Below are 18,186 nucleotides of genomic sequence, written 5' to 3'. Positions count from 1 at the left end.
GCCCCCAAGTCCCAAGTCTGGCTCTGAGGACCCTGTCCCCTGCAGCCCACCCCGTTACCCCACCCCCCATGGCTCCAACGCCTCCCCTTCTGATTTGGTTTTCCCACTTGCTTTCTCAGCCATCAACTCTCCGAACCTGTCAGGTGAGATCCGCCCTCCCCACCCCCTTCCCTTTCAGACACAAAGGCTCTCCTGGGGGGCGGAAGGGGCTCTGGGAGCTATCCGGAGAGAAAATGATTTCTCCTGGGGTCTCCAGGGGCTGGGGCTGGCAGCCGGGAGGGGAAGCAGAAGGGGGCAGGGCTGGGCCTGAGAGCTTTAGGTTCAGGATTTACTCTGGGGTTTTCACTGGGGGGTAAGGGTCAGGAGTGAAGTGGGGGCTTCTCCATCTTGGGGCCCTTTGCCCTCATCCAGCAGCATTCTTGGCCCCGGCAACTCCTTCAGCAAACACCCTGTTTTGTCTCAAAAAGAAAGAAAAAGGGAGCGAATATGGCTCAAGCGGTTGAGCCCCTGCTTCCCACATGGGACGTCCCGGGGTTCAGTCCCCAGTGCCTCCTAGAAAAAGCAAAAACAAAGAACAAGCAAACAAACGAGGGGAGCCCATGTGGCTCAGTGGTTGAGCACCGGCTTCCCACATATGGGGTCCCAGGTTCAATCCCCGGCCCGGTACCTCAAAAAAAAAAAAAAGAAAGAAAAAGAATGGCCAGGCTAATCCACACCGCTTAGTCCCTGCGCAGAGAGAGGTTCTTATCTCAGATCCTTGGACCCCCAGGAGATCCATGTTTAGAATTCAGGGGTCCATTAATGTGGAACCTGGCAGAGCCAACAACTTCCTTGTTTTCCTTAACTTATAGTAGACAGTTAAAATCTCCTTCAATGAATGTTGCAACAAAGCTCAGTAGCATAATCAGTACCTGTGACTTTGTCATCTGGAGAAATCAGATGTTTTCACACCACCATACAGTTGTTGCAGCTACTCAAAATATCATTTACATTCATTAGTAGTTCAAAGTCAAAGGTAGTAATTAGACCTAACACTAGATCTCATGATTTAATTTGTTAATACAGAAGCCCATTTATTACATTGTCACAAATTTGTTTTTGAAAAAAATATATTTTGACAACTGTATTTCAATGTCATTGATTTCCTTTGTAATCCTACGTATTTCATTTAATGCACCTACAATCGTAATTTTGAGATGGAGTTCTTAGACTTAACGAGATGCCAGAAGGATCTGTGCCATAAAAAAAAGATCGAGAAGTCCTGTTCTGGGAACAGATTTATCATGAGCCCTGTTGCCTGGTTTCTCAAGCCCTGAAATCCTGGGCCCGTTGCCCGGGTGCCTGGGAGCTGCTGAGGGGTGGAGGGGAGGGCAAAGCTGGGCCAGGGGGCTGAGGAGGCTGACTTCTTGCCTCAGCTCTTCCCCTCCCCACCCCAATGCAGACAACACCTGCCACTTTGAGGACGAGAAGATCTGTGGCTACACCCAGGACCTGACAGACAACTTTGACTGGACCCGGCAGAACGCCCTCACCCAGAACCCCAAGCGCTCGCCCAACACCGGCCCCCCCACCGACATCAGCGGCACCCCTGAGGGTGAGGAGCGTGGCTTGCCACCAGGAGTGGGGGGCTTCTTCAGGGAGGGGTCTAGACCTGAGGGTCCAACCTGGGGGGAGGGGGGAGGAGATAGCCCCTTCCTCGAGGGGCTCCATTTCTGATGGAGGAGATAGCCCTGACCTGAGGAAAGTCCCCTCTGAGGGGAGACAGCCCTGCCTCAGGGAGCTCCAGTCTGAGGGGGGAGACACAGCCCTGCCCCTGGAGCCCAGTCTGAGGGGGGAGACACAGCCCTGCCCCAGGAGCCCCAGGCTGAGGAAACACAGCCCTACCCCAGGAGCCCCAGTCTGAGGGGGGAGACACAGCCCTGCCCCAGGAGCCCCAGTCCGAGGGGGGAGACACAGCCCTGCCCCAGGAGCCCCAGTCAGAGGGGGAGAAACAGCCCTGCCTCAGGAACCCCAGTCAGAGGGGGAGACTCAGCCCTGCCCCAGGAGTCCCAGTCTGAGGCGGGAGACTCAGCCCTGCCCCAGGAGTCCCAGTCTGAGGTGGGGAGACACAGCCCTGCCCCAGGAGTCCCAGTCTGAGGTGGGGAGACACAGCCCTGCCCCAGGAGTCCCAGTCTGAGGCGGGAGACTCAGCCCTGCCCCTGGAGCCCCAGTCTGAGGGGGGAGACACAGCCCTGCCCCAGGAACCCCAGTCTGAGGGGGAGACACAGCCCTGCCCCAGGAGCCCCAGCCTGAGGGGGGAGACACAGCCCTGCCCCAGGAGCCCCAGTCTGAGGGAGGAGACACAGCCTTACCCCAGGAACCCCAGTCTGAGGGGGGAGACAGCCCTGCCCCAGGAGCCCCAGTCTGAGGGGGAAGACACAGCCCTGCCCCTGGAGCCCCAGTCTGAGGAGACACAGCCCTGCCCCAGGAGCTCCAGCCTGAGGGGGGAGACACAGCCCTGCCCCGGGAACCCCAGTCTGAGGGGAGAGACACAGCCCTGCCCCAGGAGCCCCAGTCTGAGGAGACACAGCCCTGCCCCAGGAGCCCCAGTCTGAGGGGGGAGACACAGCCCTGCCCCAGGAGCCCCAGTCTGAGGGAGGAGACACAGCCCTACCCCGGGAACCCCAGTCTGAGGGGGGAGACAGCCCTGCCCCAGGAGCCCCAGTCTGAGGGGGGAGACACAGCTCTGTCCTCAGGGAGCCCCAGTCAGAGGGGGAGACACAGCACTGGCTCAGGGAGCTCCAGTCTGAGGGGGGGACATAGCCCTGCCCTCAGGAGCTCCAGTCTGAGGGGGGAGACACAGCCCTGCCCCAGGAGCCCCAGTCCTGAGGAGACACAGCCCTGCCTGACAGAGAATCAGGAAGGAGACAAACTGCAGTAGAGCTAAGAACGCATGAATAGAGAGCCAGACTCCCCAAGCTGTGCTGTGAGGTGGTGACGGTGGAGGGGGATGGGGTGAGGCCCCGTGGATTCAGACAAATGAAGTTTAGGCAGAGAAGAAAGCGGCTGGAAAGAGGCTGTGGGGGAGTGAGGAGGAGGCTGTTGGTGCTTCTCCCCCTCCCCCACAGGCTACTACATGTTCATCGAGACATCCAGGCCCAGAGAGCTGGGGGACCGGGCGCGGCTGGTTAGTCCTCTCTACAATGCCAGCGCCAAGTTCTACTGCGTCTCCTTCTTCTACCACATGTACGGAAAGCACATCGGTGAGTCCGGGGACCAGGCAGCCTGACTGAAGGAGGCCAGAGACGGGCCCGAGCGAGGCTGGGGCTTCCCAGTTTGGCTGGACCACGGGTCCTTGGAGGGGATGTGGGTAGAAGATTGGCAGGGGCTTGGAGCCAGCTTTCTGAGGTCTCGAGATTATCAGGCTCCCTGTGTCTGCAAAGGAAAAGGTTCCAAAGAGGAGATGGAAGCCATGGAAGGGATGAAGGAAAACGGGAAGTTGCATGACCTGCCAGGGGCTAGGTGGTGTCCCGGGGGCTCCGGTGAGGCACCACCAGGTGAAAAAAGTGGTACCATACAACTCAGAGGAGTTAAGGACTTGCCAAGACCTCACGCAGCACCCCAAGTATGTCTGACTCCCCCAAGCCCTAAACACTGGGCTGGAAGGGTGTTGCTTTGTCAGTGATGGTAACTCCAACTTTCTAAGGAACCTAAGGAATGCCCTGTTGGAAGAGACGGCACTGGCAAGCGTCTCAGATTAATCAATGAGCTCATCAGGTCAGCCGTCACGTCAGGAGCTCCTGCTCTGTCCAGGCATCAGACGCTGCAGTGAACAAATGGACGGGTTCCCCGTCCTCTTGGCACTTAGAGTCAAGCGGGAGAGGACGATGTGAAACGACTGATTTCACCAGAGAGGGCTATCCCTTTCCCTGAGTTATGTCCTTCGCAATGCTTGCCTCTAGGAGAACGTCAGCTCCAGGAGGGCAGGGGCCTTTGTCTTGTTCTCGAAGGTATCCCTCGTGCCCAGACAGGGCCTGGCGCACGTGGCGGTGCTCAGCTGAATGAGAATGAATGAATGACAGGGAGGTCTGGCCTTAAGGAGCCCTGAATGTCCTTGAGTAGTCATGGGAGAGTCTTCATTCAGCATGTAACTATTGAGAGGTAAAAGGGATTTGACACAGACCTTCCCTTAAGGAGTCACGCAGGGAGAAGAAGATGTGACTCCCAATAGCCGCCACCCCACAGAGCACAGAATGGTCCGGGGATGGGCGTGATGCTGCTGCAGTTTAAGGACTCCTAGAATTCACGGGAAGGGTAGAGGCCTCCCAGCTTAAGCCAGGGAGACTTCTTGGAAGAGGTGACACTTCAGAAGAGTGGGAAGGACTTAGCCAGGTGTACGTGGCAGGGGAGACCTTCTCAAGCAGAGGGAGCAGCCTGAGCAAAAGCCCAGAGGCAGGAAAGCATAGAGTGTATCCAGGCACCGCATGGAGCTGAGCTTGACTTTGGAGGTGACAAGCCGTGGAAGAACGAAGTGAGCAGAACCCACCCTTAGGGGAGCTTGAGGGTCTGGGCTCTGGTGGGCGCCTGTGAAGGGATGTCAGGAAGCCCCTGAGTGGGGAGAACCTTGGAGCCGATGAGGTGGTCAGGGAAGGGACAAAAATTAGATTTTTGTTTAAGCAGTCAACGCCTTAAGGCAGGGTGGTAGAAGAGGAAGGAAATGTGCGGAGATGGAGGCTGGACCCCAGGGGTTAGATCTCCAGGAGGGGGAAGGCAGAGAGCTCCCACTGGGGCTGGCGGGGACCCCGAAAGGCCCTGGGGGCTTGGACCCTGCCAAAGTGGGGGTGCATGCCTCCAGATCCACGGGGTGCTGGCTGCAGCCCTGCTGGAACCTGGGTCTGCTGGGGGGGGGGGTTGCTGGCTGTCCTGGTCCCCCCTGGTCCCTCCGCTCCCATTCCGCCTGGCAGTGCTGGGTACCAGCTGTCCCTAGACCTTGTGTCTAGCTCGCTCTCCTTGGTCCAAGCCAACTCCTTTCATCCCAAGCAGGCCCTCCCCCACAGGGGGAAGGGGAGCCTGCCTATCTGGTGTCACAGATGGTGCGGCTTTGTCTGTGGGCATCGCCATGGAAATGCCAGCCACGCCGGCTAAGATTGATCCCCTTTCCTCCGAGCCAGGTCTGTCACGTCATGGGGCTGGGGGTGGGCTGGAGGAAGAGGGGAGGGGCGTCGAGGTTGCCTGGGCAGGCCCTGGTCCCCTCCTCTTCCAGAACCCACCAAGGCCCCCAGTGACTGTGAGCAAATGGGCTCCGAGGTCCCAGGCTCAGGCCTCCAGAATTTCAACCTCACTCTTTTCACCGTGTCTTTATTTTTATTTTTTTAAATTTTTCACCATGTCTTTCTTTAAATCGACTTGCTTTTTTCAGCTAAGAATCAATATTAGAGGAATCTCGTGTTTGAAGGGCTAGCTGCACTCATCTTTCTGAACGCACATGTTAAGTCCTAACCAAGTTCAAGTCTGTTCCTGCGCCCCCAGGAAGCATCTCTGTGTCATGAACCGCCAGGGCTGGGCGGCGTCTTTGGGGATCCTGCTCTGTGCTGGGTCCAGGCCCCTCCATCCTGGGACTTGGGGGGAAGGGGGATCTGGGTGGGTGGGTTTGGGCAGAGAAGGGAAGACAACGGGCGGATGTCCTGGTGAGCGGCAGTCCTGCTGCCGTCAGCTCCCTGCCCCGGCCCGGGGTCCCCCGGCCTGATGGGGTGTTGGACCGGCCCGGGGCTGGGCTGGCTGCTCGGCTGCCCTTGCCCGGGCCCCCCTCCCCTGAGCAGGGCCGGCGCTGGCAGCAGCAGTGGGGGAGGAGGGCTGGGTGCAGGCGGAAGGGTGCCCTCGCCCGGCCCCGCAGCACCCCGCTCCACCCTCCCGCAGGCTCCCTCAACCTCCTGGTGCGGTCTCGGAACAAGGGGGCCCTGGACACGCACGCCTGGTCCCTCAGCGGCAATAAGGGCAACGTGTGGCAGCAGGCCCACGTGCCCATCAACCCTGGCGGGCCCTTCCAGGTGAGTCTGCGGGCGTCCCCACAGGCCCCCGGCCCTTGGCTCTGGCCTGGAGCCTTCGGCCAGGCCTCGTGCTTGCTCCTGGGAGCCGAGGAGGAGCCGGGCAGGGGTCGGGGGTGTGGGGATTTCAGGGCAGGCCGGGGGAGCCCCTGCGGCCCTTCAGAACCACCCCCCAGCCCCTGCCGCCTGCTCTCTGACCCCATCCCAGATTATTTTCGAGGGGGTTCGAGGCTCAGGCTACCTGGGGGATATCGCCATCGACGACGTCACCCTGAAGAAGGGAGAGTGTCCCCGGAAGCAGATGGACCCCAATAAAGGTGCAAGATGGGAAAGGGATGGGGGCGGGCAAGCGGGAGGGACACGTGGGGGGCACCGGCCCGCGTGGGGCAGGGTGTTTGTTCCTGGAAGCGGGGGCCCGGACGCCTGTGTCTGTGCTCGTGCCTGGGGGCCCGGCCCCTCCTCGGGCCCTCTCGGACGCAGGCTGTGGGGCAGAGGGAGGGTAGGGAGGAGACCCCAGCCCGCCTCGCGGGAGCCTCTGCAGCTGTGTCGGAGCGTGTCTCCACGCGCGTGAGCGTCCGCGTGTGAATGCGTGCCCTCCTTTGGCCAGAGGTTTCTGAATACAGCTCAGGTGTCCTGAGCGCGTCCTACGGACCAGGCGAGGCTCAAAAACCTACCTCGCTCAGTCCTCACAACAGCCCCCCGGGGGCCCTCTTCCTCCTAGACCCATTTCACAGAAGGAAAACTGAGGCCCATTCAGGCTGAGTCAATTGCCCAGCGTCTGAATGAGCCCCAGAGCCAGGAGCCCCGGCAGAGTGACCCGTCCCCTCACATCTGTGCCCACGAGCATGTCCGTGGGCTTCAGGGCGGGTGGTGGGTCGGGCCCACCTTCAAGCCCCCCCAGATGGGGCGGGGTTCCGGGCCCCCCCCCTCCCCGCGCCCGTCTGCCGGCCCGCCCCCCCCACCCCGCGGCGCTGCCCGGGGCCCTGGCCCACCTCCCCGTCTCTCCTGCCGCAGTGGTCGTGATGCCAGGCAGCGGAGCCGCCCGCCGGCCCTGCCCACAGCTCTGGGGGCCCACGGCCGTCGTCCTCTTGGCGTTGCAGAGATGATGAGAGCTGCGCGGCCCCCCACCCCACCCCCGGCACACCAAAGTGTCCGCATCGTACCAAAGACTGACCCCCGCCAGCCGGGGTGCCCGGGGGCAGGGCCGGCACGCCAGGGAGGGGGCCCGCATCGGCTGCGCGGATGAGCAGCGCCCGAGGACAGAGGCCGCACCCCGAGGCCCTCGAGACGGCCCTTGGACGCCCGCTCACGCTCTGACACGCAGAGGTCTATTAAAGCACAAGTTTCTATCCAACCTGCCAGCACCTTCTTTACTGCAGAGACAGGGGACTCCACCCAGATGGCGCCCGCCGCCCCGAGGACCTTGGCACGACGCGGGCCTCGTCCCGGCTGCCTTTGTAGAGGGTTTCTGACCTTCCCCCCTGCCCCTAACTCAAGGCTGAACTCCAGGCGAGTGGCTCTGCCCGAAGGGAGCCCGAAGCGGGCAGGCTCGGGGTGGGGGGCCCCGGCCCCGCCTGGCTCAGGGCCTCCCTGGGGCGGGAGAGGCAGGAGGGACCTGGCGAGCTCTGTGGCTGTTCCCCGGCCCGGGACCGCGAAGAAGACGGGCACCCGCTGCACGCAACCGTGTCCAGAGCGAAGGCTGGATGGTGGAGGCCCCAGGCCCCTGCAGAGCCCTGACCTCATTCTGGAATGTTCTGTTTCACCCTCTCACGGCGTCCTCAAGAAGGGACCCAGCACAGGGTCTCAGGCCTGGGTGTCCTGGAGCCTGCCCCTCCCCAGGCCACCCCCCACGCCCTCCTGCACCTGGATCCCTAAAACCCCCAGCGGGGTCGCAGAGCTGTGACAGTGACGATCCAGCCATTCTCGGGGTGAGACTTGACTTCGAGAGGGGCAGGGAAGTCCTGCTTGGACGCTGAACTGGGGAGTGAAATGGAGCCTCCGTTTCTTACTTCTTATGTACTTGATATGTAGGGGAGCCCTGGGGCGGGGGGGGCGGCGCCCCTGCCTCCTCCCCACCCAGGTCCGGGAAGGCGGGTTTGTGGAGCTGGGGAAGCTGCCCGGGGCGGCTGAGCCGCCGCGCTGGGCTCTGGAAGAGTCCCTGTCCTCGGGGCCTGGCGGGATCTGGCCCTGTCCTCAGCTCACCTGAAAAGAGGGGCCCCGCCCCTCCCGGCCTGCCATCGTGACAGCGTGCGTGTGGCTGTGTGTGCGCGCCCATCTGTGTGTGCACCTCTGGGCAGGGGTATGTGCAGACTCGGGTCCGTGGTGCAATTCTGCAGCTCTGTCGCGAGGCTGTATCTGTGTGCCCGTGTCTGCCCATCTTCATGAGTGACGTACGTGTGTGGGGTGCTGGGCAGAGAGACCGCTTCCGGCTCATTCTGTAGTCTCAAGCCCCCTGCCTCAGCCTGAAATTCTACCTTTCGTCCCATATGGGTGACAAAGAGCTTACAGACGACCCTACCGGAGTGCAGGCACTTTGGGTGGGGGTCGTCACAGGGCTTCTCCTGGGGCCTTCGGGTGGCAACAGCTGCAGAGAAGAGCCTGGAGCTCGGGCAGCAGCGCCCGGAGGCAGGCAGGGGACCAAGGCAAGCCGTCTCGCCAGGCCATGTCACCGTCCTCACCTACAGCTGGTGGGCGGCCGGGCCAGGGCTGGAGCAGGGCCGCTGACGAGCAGGGCTGCTCTCCGGGCCCAGCCGAGGCCTCTGTCCAAGATGAGCCGCTCCGGGTTCCCGGAACGCAGTTCCACCGCATCTGCCGGGGAGTGTTCCTTAACTGTCCCATCTGTGCAGGGTCTGTTGCCCCAACTAGACTGTGAGCTCCTCTCTGCGCCCCTCACCCTCTCCCTCACCTCCAGCTCGTGCCCGGCGCAGGCCCTGCCCTGGGACGCAGTAACCGCTTGGTGGCTTTGCACAGCGGAGGGGATTATGTAAGCGCGCGGGTCCCCTGGCTGCGGGAGAGCACCACCAGAAGGTCTTTCAGGGAGCGCCAGTGCTTTGGCCCACCCCCCCCCCCAGCATTTTTATTTCCTTGGACTGGAGTGCAGCCTGGCCTCAGAAATGTTTGAAAGGCCCTCAGGAAAACCTAAGGGAGGGAGCCACTGCCTCCGCCTCCGGGGCCTCCCCTGCGCCCTTGCTGGAGATGCAGAGAGGAGCCCCCTTGGGGCTCCCCCGCCGCCTGCACCTGCTACGCCCGCCTCGTTCCCTCTGTAACCAAGAGCCTGGCACAGAAGAGGTGCTCCGTTCCTGCTGGCTGGGTGGAACAGCACACACGGGGTCCCCGAGTCCCTGACCTGTCTGGAGACACGGGACGTGGGCACGTGGGCAGAGCGACGCGCAGGCTGGCCCTGCCCCCAGGATGGCTCGCTCTGGTCTTCGGTCGTTTGTGCACCGGCCTCTTCGTGCGTGATTAACAAAGCGTGGGACTGCGTGAGACGCCCGGGTCCGTGTGTGTGACATGTGCGGCAGCGGGCGTGCAGGGAAGGTGGGTGTCGGTGTACGCTGAGTGACCGAGCGCTCAGGGGCGTGAGTGTGCACGCGCCTGCGTCAGTGGGTCTGCAGTGTCTCCGTGGGTCAGGGGTGACTGGTGTGTCGGGGTTTGTGTGTCCGCGAGCCAGCAGCTGTCCCGTGCTGTCCCTCTGTGTGCTGGTGTGTGTCCGGGCTGTGTGTTGCTGGGTGGCCACGGCCAGCGCATCCTCCAGTGGCAGCCTCGACCTCGGGGCCAGGGTAGCTGAGGCATTTTGTGGCCTTAAACTGGGGAGTCTGGGGTCGGGCCTCCACCCCTGCCTCTGCCGGGCTGGTGTTTGAGGGAACAAGGATCCCGCCGAGTGAGTTGGAGAGCGGGAGTCCTGCCCGGGACCCCATCCCGCCACGCAGGGGCACAGAGCAGAGCCTGCAGGCCGAGGCTCCCCCCCGGGACGCTCCCCTCACCCTGGCCTTCCCTGGGACAGGCCAGAACCTCTTTCCCATTTGTTCTCCTTCCCCTCGGTGCCATATGAGGGCCTCGGGCTCAGGCTGTCAGGGCCGGGACGGGCCTCAGAGGTCCAAACCCCTCATGGTGCAAACGAGGAAGCCAAAGCCCAGAGAGGGAAAGGGATGAGCCAGAGGTCACACAGCCAGCTGGGCTGGAGCCAGCCTTGGAAGCCAGGCACTGGCCCCTTAGGGGTGTCACACACGGGCCCACTGCCCCTGGGGTCTCCTGCCAGACAGCAAGGGGGAGCTTGGTCAAACTCCCCTGTCTCTGGAGAGCTGGTGGAGATGTCACCGGGCTCCTTCACTGCACGGGGAGATGTACCAGTTCCCTGCCCCCAGTTCTGCCTCTCAAACCCAGCCACAGCTGCTCCCACCCCAGGGCACCCTCCAAGGCTGTGGCTCCTGCCCACCCAAGGCTCCCAGATGGAGGAGGCTGCTTTCCTGCCTCTCTCCTGTCTTCCGAGAGCCCGGGCTGGGAACGATGGTGAGGCTGGCCCCATCCTGTCGTCTTCCCCCGAGGGACCCGGACGGCCTGGTGGGGGGATGTGGGGCAGAGCCCTGCGTCTTCCTCTCCCTGGACAGCTCAAGGGAGCTGGGCCGGGGCAGTATGTGCAGGGTCTGTCCTCCAGGAGTGGGACAGGAGCGCCTGCTCTGGGTGGAACCCGCCACGGGTTGCGGTAGCTCTGGACTCGGGGGGGTCCTTCCCAGGGCAGTGGGCGCCTCCCTCTCTGTCGAGTCGGTGCCGTGCATGTGTGTGTGCACGTGTCGTGTGCGTGTGTGAGGGTGCACGTTGGGAGCAGAAGGGCCCTCCTATCCCGGGGCTTCCTTGACCTTCAGCCTGGAAGGGACATCAGAGACCACCCCATCCAGCCGCCACAGTACCGGCCCGGACCCCGAGTTCCAGGGCGAAGCAACCCGGCCCTCATGTACCCCCCCGCCCCGGCCCCTCTCTCGTGTCACCTGCATTCCTTTCCCAGGGACCCTGGGAGGAAAGCCCGGACCCTGCCCTCTTTCCAGCCACCCCCACAACCACCACCCCAGCCCCGCCGGCCCCCCTGCTCCAGTGGTCTCCGGGCATCCCGCCAGCCCCGGGGGGCGGGCTCAGCAGCCCAGGAGAAGAGGCAGGGGAGGAGGGGGCGGCTGCAGCCCCGAGGCCTCGAAGGCGGAAAAAAGCCACATCCCCCCAGCCCGGGTCCCGTGTCGGGCCGCGCCGCCCACCCCCCCACCAAGGAAAAAGCACAACAGGAGACCCCTTCGAGGGGTGACTCGTACTGGGGTTGTTTCTTCAGCCACACGGCCCCGTCCTCACCCCGCTGCCTTGCTCTCTGTCTCCGCCCTAGCCTCTGTCCCCTCACATGTAACCTCTAGTTGCCGACGCGGTCGTTTCGATCAATAAAGCTGCAGTGTTCCAGCGCCTGGGGCCCGGCTGTGTGTGTCGCAGGGGCAGGAGCGAGCGCCCGGGGGTCTCTCACAGCGCCCGGGGGGCAGCCCTTCTCTTTGGCAGCGGTCACCAGGGGGTCTGGACACGGGGTCCAGGAGGACGTGTGTCCTGGTTTGCTCCCCAGTGAACACAGGGAGGTCCTCACTCATCTATTCATTCACTTAACAATTTCTAACCAAATTTCTGGACTCTTCTGTTAAATGGGGGCGGGGGCGGATTAAACTAATGATTACACCAAGAAAGGTATAATTCTTCATACAGTCAGGGCTGTGGAGGAAAATTGGTGCTGTGAGAGCAGGTAAAAGGAGGGAGTTTATTTGGGTTAGGGGCTTCAGAGAAGACTGCTTTAAAAAAGAGACTTTTAGGAGAGACCTAAAGAGTGATAGGAGTTAGCCTGTTGGGGCAGGGGCAGTCCTTCAACAGAGGGAATGAAATATGCAGGGAGTGGATGTGGCTCGAGCAGTTGAGCGCCTGCCTCCCACATGCGAGGTCCCAGGTTCGGTTCCCTAAGGGGAAAAAAAAAAAGCAAAACAAACGAGAAAACCAACTCGGGGGAGCCAGTGTGGCTCAATGGTTGAGCACCGGCTTCCCACGTACCAGGTCTGGGTTCCAATCCCCGGCCAAGTACCTCAAAAAAAAAAGAGGTTCTCGCAGTCGGAGCCCAGCAGCGGGCGGGGCACAGCTGTGCCCACGTCACCTGAGCCGCCCCCACCACCGCAGCCCCCCACCCACCCTTCGGCCACCGGGCTGCTGGACGCCCCGCGGTCCCGCGAACGCTCACTGTCCCCGTGGGGGGCAACGCGGGCCGCAGCCCGCTGCCCACTCGCCGCACAAGGACCTTCTCCACGACGGGGCGGGCCTCGCAGGGCCCTGTCTACAGAGGGGTCCACAAGTGCTTCTGCCGATCCAAGGGCCACGGCGGCCCCACACCTTCCCGCACGGCTCCGAACCGGAGGGGGAGTACGTGCCCGTGGAGGGCGACGAGGTCACCTACAGGACGTGCTCGTTCTGCCCAAGAACGAGAAGCTGCAGGCCGTGGAGGAGCCATCACGCACCCGGCGCTGGGCACCCAGCACGAGACGTGGGCCGGGCACGGCACCAGCTCCCGGGTGGCCCGCGCCCACCGCTGCCGGGAGACTGGGGGGCCAGCTGGAGAGGCCGTGGGCAGCGGGAGATGGGGTGTCGGAGGAGGGGCGCTCGGTCCCTGCCGGGTGGTCTCCAGGAGGGAAGGGTGAGGGAGGCAGGGCCGGGATGGGGGTGGACCCGGCGGCCAGCACACCCTCCCACGTGGCAACCACCTCTCACCATCTGAAAAGCATTTGAAAAAGAAAAGGGAAAAAAAGAATTTGCAGAGGCCAGGAGGGGTGCAGAAACTTAGAGGATCAAGGAAGGGGCCAGGGGCCAGCGAGGAGGAGGGAAGCTGGCAGGGCAGGGGGCGATGCTGTGGATGGCGCGCGGGCGGGCCCAGGCCTTCCGGCCGAGGTGTCTCAGCCCGGGCACGCCTGTCCGCGGGCCGGACCGGTCTTTGTCGCGAGGCTGTCGGGTTCATTGTGGAATGTGTCGCAGCGTCCCTGGCTTCTAGCCATCAGATGCTGGTAGCATGCCCCCCTCTAGCCATGACGACCAGAAATGTCTCCCAACGTTGCCAAAAGTTCCCAGGGGGCAAAACTGCCTCTGCCTGAGAGGCAGTGGTCCAGGCCCCACTCGCTGGAATGAAAGTTTGATGAAGGCACAGATTCGTGTCTGTCTGAGTCCACCCGTATTTCTCAAACACCTACAATAGTGCCTGATTGCAGGGAGTGGGTGTGGCTCTGGTCGTTGGGTACTCGCCTCTCACGTGGGAGATCCCGGGGTCATTTCCCAGTGCCTCCTGGAGAAAGCGAACAAACAATGAGCAGACAGACGAAAGAACCATCTGGGGGAGAGAGGGATAAATAAAGAAAAAAGTAAATAAATATAGTTTTAAAAAGTTATGGGAAGTGAACTTGGCCCAGTGGTTAGGGCGTCCGTCTACCACATGGGAGGTCCGCGGTTCAAACCCCGGGCCTCCTTGACCCGTGTGGAGCTGGCCCATGCGCAGTGCTGATGCGCGCAAGGAGTGCCCTGCCACGCAGGGGTGTCCCCCGCGTAGGGGAGCCCCACACACAAGGAGTGCGCCCGTGAGGAGAGCCGCCCAGCGCAAAAGAAAGTGCAGCCTGCCCAGGAATGGCGCCGCCCACACTTCCCGTGCCGCTGACGACAACAGAAGCGGATAAAGAAACAAGACGCAGCAAATAGACACAGAGAACAGACCAGACAACCGGGGGAGGGGGGGAATTAAATAAATAAATAAATCTTTTTTTAAAAAGTTATATATATATATAAAAGTGCTGGATACAGGATAGGTGCTCAAGTGAATGAATGTCAAGAATCCTGGATTTTAACCAAGTGAGAGGGAAAGTCATTGAAGGTTTTTAAGGAGGAGAGTGACATGATCCCACATTACTTTCAAGTTTAATTTTCCTTGACTTTAAGAGAGGGAGGTGGAAACAAAACAGAAGGTGTTGCTACTTCAGATGAATGTTTCCTCACCCCAAGAGATGTTAGTTCTTTTTAAAGCTTATAAAAAAGAAAATGGGGAATATATCACAATGTTAGAATCATAATTTTAATGCATTTTTTTTGTTTTACAATAGACAAAATTTGAGGAAATAGTACAAAGAGTTCCCATCTCCACCCATTTTCCCCTATTATTAACATCTTACATTAGTAAGGCGCATGGGTCCCCAGGAATGAGCCAATATGGATATTTTATTATTCAGTAAAGTCCGTACTTTACTCAGATTATCTTAGTTTTTACCTGATGTCCTTTTTCTGTTCCAGGATCCCATGTGAGTCATTATTTTTTTTTACTCTGCTCGTGGATTTTGGAGGGTGGCAATCGACTCCCTGCATTCTGAGATGAGGCTGGGGTCTCCCCATCCCCCCCGCCCTTCCCCACCTCCTGGATTTGGGTGGTTGTGTTTTCACTTCTGTGGACACAGTCTCCTCTGGGTTCCTCCCACCCTGGCCTGGGTGCTCATCCCTGCCGCAGGAGAGGGAAGGGAGGGGGCAAAGTGGGGAGCCCTGCTAGCTGCTTTCTCCTGCTGCGCAGATCCAGGCCCGAGAGGGGACAGGAGGACGGAGCTCAGCGGGCGCCGGCCAGGGTGGACAAGCCCCGGCCTTTCTCCTTGCCGCACCCTCGGAGCTGCAATTTGCCTCTGCGGGGCATGTCCCTCCCGCCCTCCCGGCCCAGCTCACCCCTTCCCTCTGCACACCTCCAGGGCCTCCTCTGGGAACAGCCTTCCGGGGCCCAGCCCCAGCCCGGGCGCCTCTCTCTGCCTGGCTCTCCTGTGACATGAACCACCCCGCCTGAAAAGCCTTTTCCTGTCAGCTCTGCACTCACCAGGTCATACCCGCTCTCACCACCGGTGCCCGGTGCTGTGCCGCCCTCAGTCAGAGTTTCAGGAATGTTCCTTGAATGAATGAAATGTTGATGTGGCCAAGAAGACCACGGACAAATGCTCCAAGTCTGTAAAGAGTTCTCGAACTTTTCCTCAGGGACACTGCCCACCCCTTGCCCCCTCAGTGTGGCCCCCGAGGCTTCGCCATGGCACCCCCAGGGCTCCACAGAATGGGTCCAGACACCAACATCCCCGGAGCTGAGCTGCTTCAGAGCCCTTTCCCTGCCTCGGCACCCAACCCGACCATGCCAGAGTCACTGCCCTCCTGGGCGCTGTGTGCCTGGCCCGGGCTCACCAACGCAGCGCCCTCCCCCGGGCTGTCTCCCAGGTCATTCGATGTCAATCGTTCCCTTTACCCCACAGCATCTTAGGACCTCAGAGCCGGGAGGTTCTTAAAGGTCTCTTACTTCCACCATCCGCTCCTATTATTTTCCTCAGGAGAAATAGGCTTGCCAAGATCACGGGGGAAGACACGATGAGGAAAAGTCACTCTCCTGTGAGCGTTCGTGAAGTGACCCAGATCAAGGGCGTGGGCGCCACGACGTGAACGACGGGGAGATCAGACACCTGACTGGGCTACTCGATTACAGGACAGAGCAGATAGTTTTACTTCCATGTTCCAGATGGGGAAACTGAGGCTCACAGAGGTGACAAGACCAGGGGCTTCCTACCCCAGCTCCATCAGCTCACACCTTGGGTAACTTCCGGCCGCCACAACCTGAGGTTTCTCTTCTCGGGTCTTGGGACTCACCACCCCTTGCGGTTGGCTCATCGTACAACAAATAGAGACTCGTTCAAGCGCACTCACGTATAGGGATATTATGAAGATACACGTGGTGAGAGGGACAGACTCTCTGGAGAAAAAACAGTTGGTCTGGTCCATTTTGTGACCAGGCATACGTCACTGGGTGGCCTATTGATTGGCTGCCCGCTGGTCAAGGGCCACCTCTGACCAAGAGGTCAAGGATATAAAACACAGCTCTAGAGAGGGCGTGGGTGGGCCCCCTCAGGAGGGACTGAGGGCTGGCAGGCACCACCGACCTGCCTCAGGGGCCCGGTGGTGTGGTGTGTGCCAACTGTGCAGGTAGATCAGGTAACCTGCAGGGATATTTTCATATTCGGAAAGGTGCTGAGGTCACCCAAGCTCATAAAACCAGGGAGGGAAGAACCTAGAGGCAAATGCAGATCTTCGACTTCTGGCCCATTGTTCAGTCACAGCAGCCTGCTCCCCTCCTCTTCGCCTGCTGCTGGGCTTATTCTGCTTTTCTCCCCAGCTCCTTCTTTTGCATCTTTTCCCAGGGGCTGGGAGAAGCAGAGCCCTGCTCTGCGAGGCTCAGGCTCCAGCCCTCCACTTGAGATGGAAATCGGCCCAGTCTCGATTTTCTATTTCTAGCTGCCTGACCTTTTTTGCATACGTCCTTTGTTGAAAGCTACTATAACACCTTTTCAGAAAGAGGTTGGATATAAATAAATTCAAGAAAAAAGTCGAAGCTCTTCTCCTTGAAGTCACCCCAACCCCAGGCAGAGACACCCGATCCTTACCTTTCCCCCAAACCCCTGCCCCCAAATTCATCTTTCCCAGGCACACAGCCCCAGGGCAGCGCCCAGCGCATCGTCCTGCCCTGTGGACATCTTGGCCAGCCACCCGATGCAAACCCCACTACCGCGGCCATCACCCTGCCTCCTTGGCTGTTTCCGGCTTCTCTAAAAACGTTTCGAGCTGCCCACTTCTCTTGGGTCCCGTGAGGCCAGCTAAAGCTCAGCTGAGTGGACTCAGCACTTTGCAAGAAGTCATTCTGTCACACCCACTACCCGAGGCAGAGCCCCACTCTCAGTACCCCCTCCAGAGCCACCCACCAATTCACTCTCATCTGGAGGTGGTGGGACATAGAGGAAAACATAACTCAGAGAGGCTGAGGGAGCCAAATGTCACACACCGGGAGCCTCGGCTGCGATTAAAGGTGTCCATAATATATTGTTGAGAGACAAGGGCAGATTAGAAAAGAGCATAGATATGAAAATCTCATTTTGTATATAAAAATATCTGTGTGCATCTGTGAGCATGTGCATTTTTTTTTTAAGTCTAGGATACTCACCAGGGTGTGAACACTGGTTTTCTCAGTGGTGGAATTTCAGATGCTTCTGACTCGCATCTTTAGACTTTTCTGTATTGTTTGAATATTTTTATATGAATATGTTTTTATTTTTAATAACCAGGAAGATTTGTTTTCTTGAGAAAAGAAAAGCCAGAAGGCATCAAGGACTATAGATTAGAAATAAAGGTCATGTTCTATTCTTAGCATTATTATTAATTTTTTTAGGAGGTACCAGTGATTGAACCCAGGACCTTGTACATGGGAAGCAGGTGCTCAACTCCTGAGCTATACCTGCTGCCCTAGCATTATTTTATTTTTATTTCCCACATAGAGCGTGGGAAAGGGCTTTTAATTTAGACCTTGAAATCTTCTCCTGCTGATTTATTCAAATATAAATACTCATTCGGTGGGGAGGGGAAGAAAAATATTTGGATTGAGTTGACCGGGGAAGCTTCCCAGAGCAGGTGGGTTGAGGCAGTGGGAATGTCAGGCCAAGTTTTGGAGAAGAGAAATCGCAAGGAGCACAGCACTACTTCCAGAACAAACCCTAGCGTTTGAGGTGTGCCCGGCGTGTGTGTGCGCCTGAGAGCGTGCGCATCTGTGTGTGTGTATGCACGTGCGGGTATCGTGCATGCCCACGCCCCAGGCTGCGAGCCTGCACGGCCCTGACTGTCCCGGGCAGGGGGTCACTGGGAAGTCCTGGATCTATGGTCGCTGCAGGCAAGGGTAAAGGGCCAGAGAGTGTGCAGGAGCTGCAGCTCTTCTACCTTCTCTGCTCCTCGTCTCCCTGCTCAGCCTCTACTGCTGTCCCCTGATTCAGACTCAGGACCCAAAAGGGGAAACCGAGGCACAGGGTGGGAGAAGAGGGGATGAGGACCTGCACGGCCAGGACTCCTGCATTCTGTCACTCTAGCCGCCCTCTCTCTTTGGACTCAAGAATGCCAGGTCGCTCTTGCCCCAAAAAGCAGGAGAGAGAGCAGGAAGAACCAGCTTGCTGAGGACCGAAAGGCTGGGTCACTAGTTAGTAAAGTCAAACACCCATTTAAAAATAAAAGGGTAATCTGTCCTGCGTGCACTGTCTTCACGTTTACACTGTTTTTTCCTTTCATCTTAGGGTAA

General features: G+C 59.7%; 1 protein-coding gene across 3 annotated transcripts in view; it reads left to right on the top strand.

Annotated features, from left to right (window-relative positions):
* Positions 1–11,461, top strand: part of MDGA1 (MAM domain containing glycosylphosphatidylinositol anchor 1) — a 55,341-nt gene extending 43,880 nt beyond the window's left edge. For all 3 annotated transcript variants that reach the window (XM_058306669.2, XM_058306671.2, XM_058306670.2), the window contains 6 exons: positions 120–143; positions 1,442–1,594; positions 3,108–3,242; positions 5,896–6,026; positions 6,232–6,340; positions 7,038–11,461. In XM_058306669.2, the coding sequence (XP_058162652.1) occupies positions 120–143; positions 1,442–1,594; positions 3,108–3,242; positions 5,896–6,026; positions 6,232–6,340; positions 7,038–7,129 (644 nt within the window). In that variant the 3' untranslated portion in view covers positions 7,130–11,461. The remainder of the gene's footprint in view (positions 1–119; positions 144–1,441; positions 1,595–3,107; positions 3,243–5,895; positions 6,027–6,231; positions 6,341–7,037) is intronic.
* Positions 11,462–18,186: the final 6,725 nt, after the last annotated feature.

The sequence above is a fragment of the Dasypus novemcinctus genome, chromosome 11 (genome assembly GCF_030445035.2).
Source record: "Dasypus novemcinctus isolate mDasNov1 chromosome 11, mDasNov1.1.hap2, whole genome shotgun sequence".
Taxonomy (NCBI): Eukaryota; Metazoa; Chordata; class Mammalia; order Cingulata; family Dasypodidae; genus Dasypus; species Dasypus novemcinctus.
This window is presented reverse-complemented; position numbering and strand designations above follow the sequence as displayed.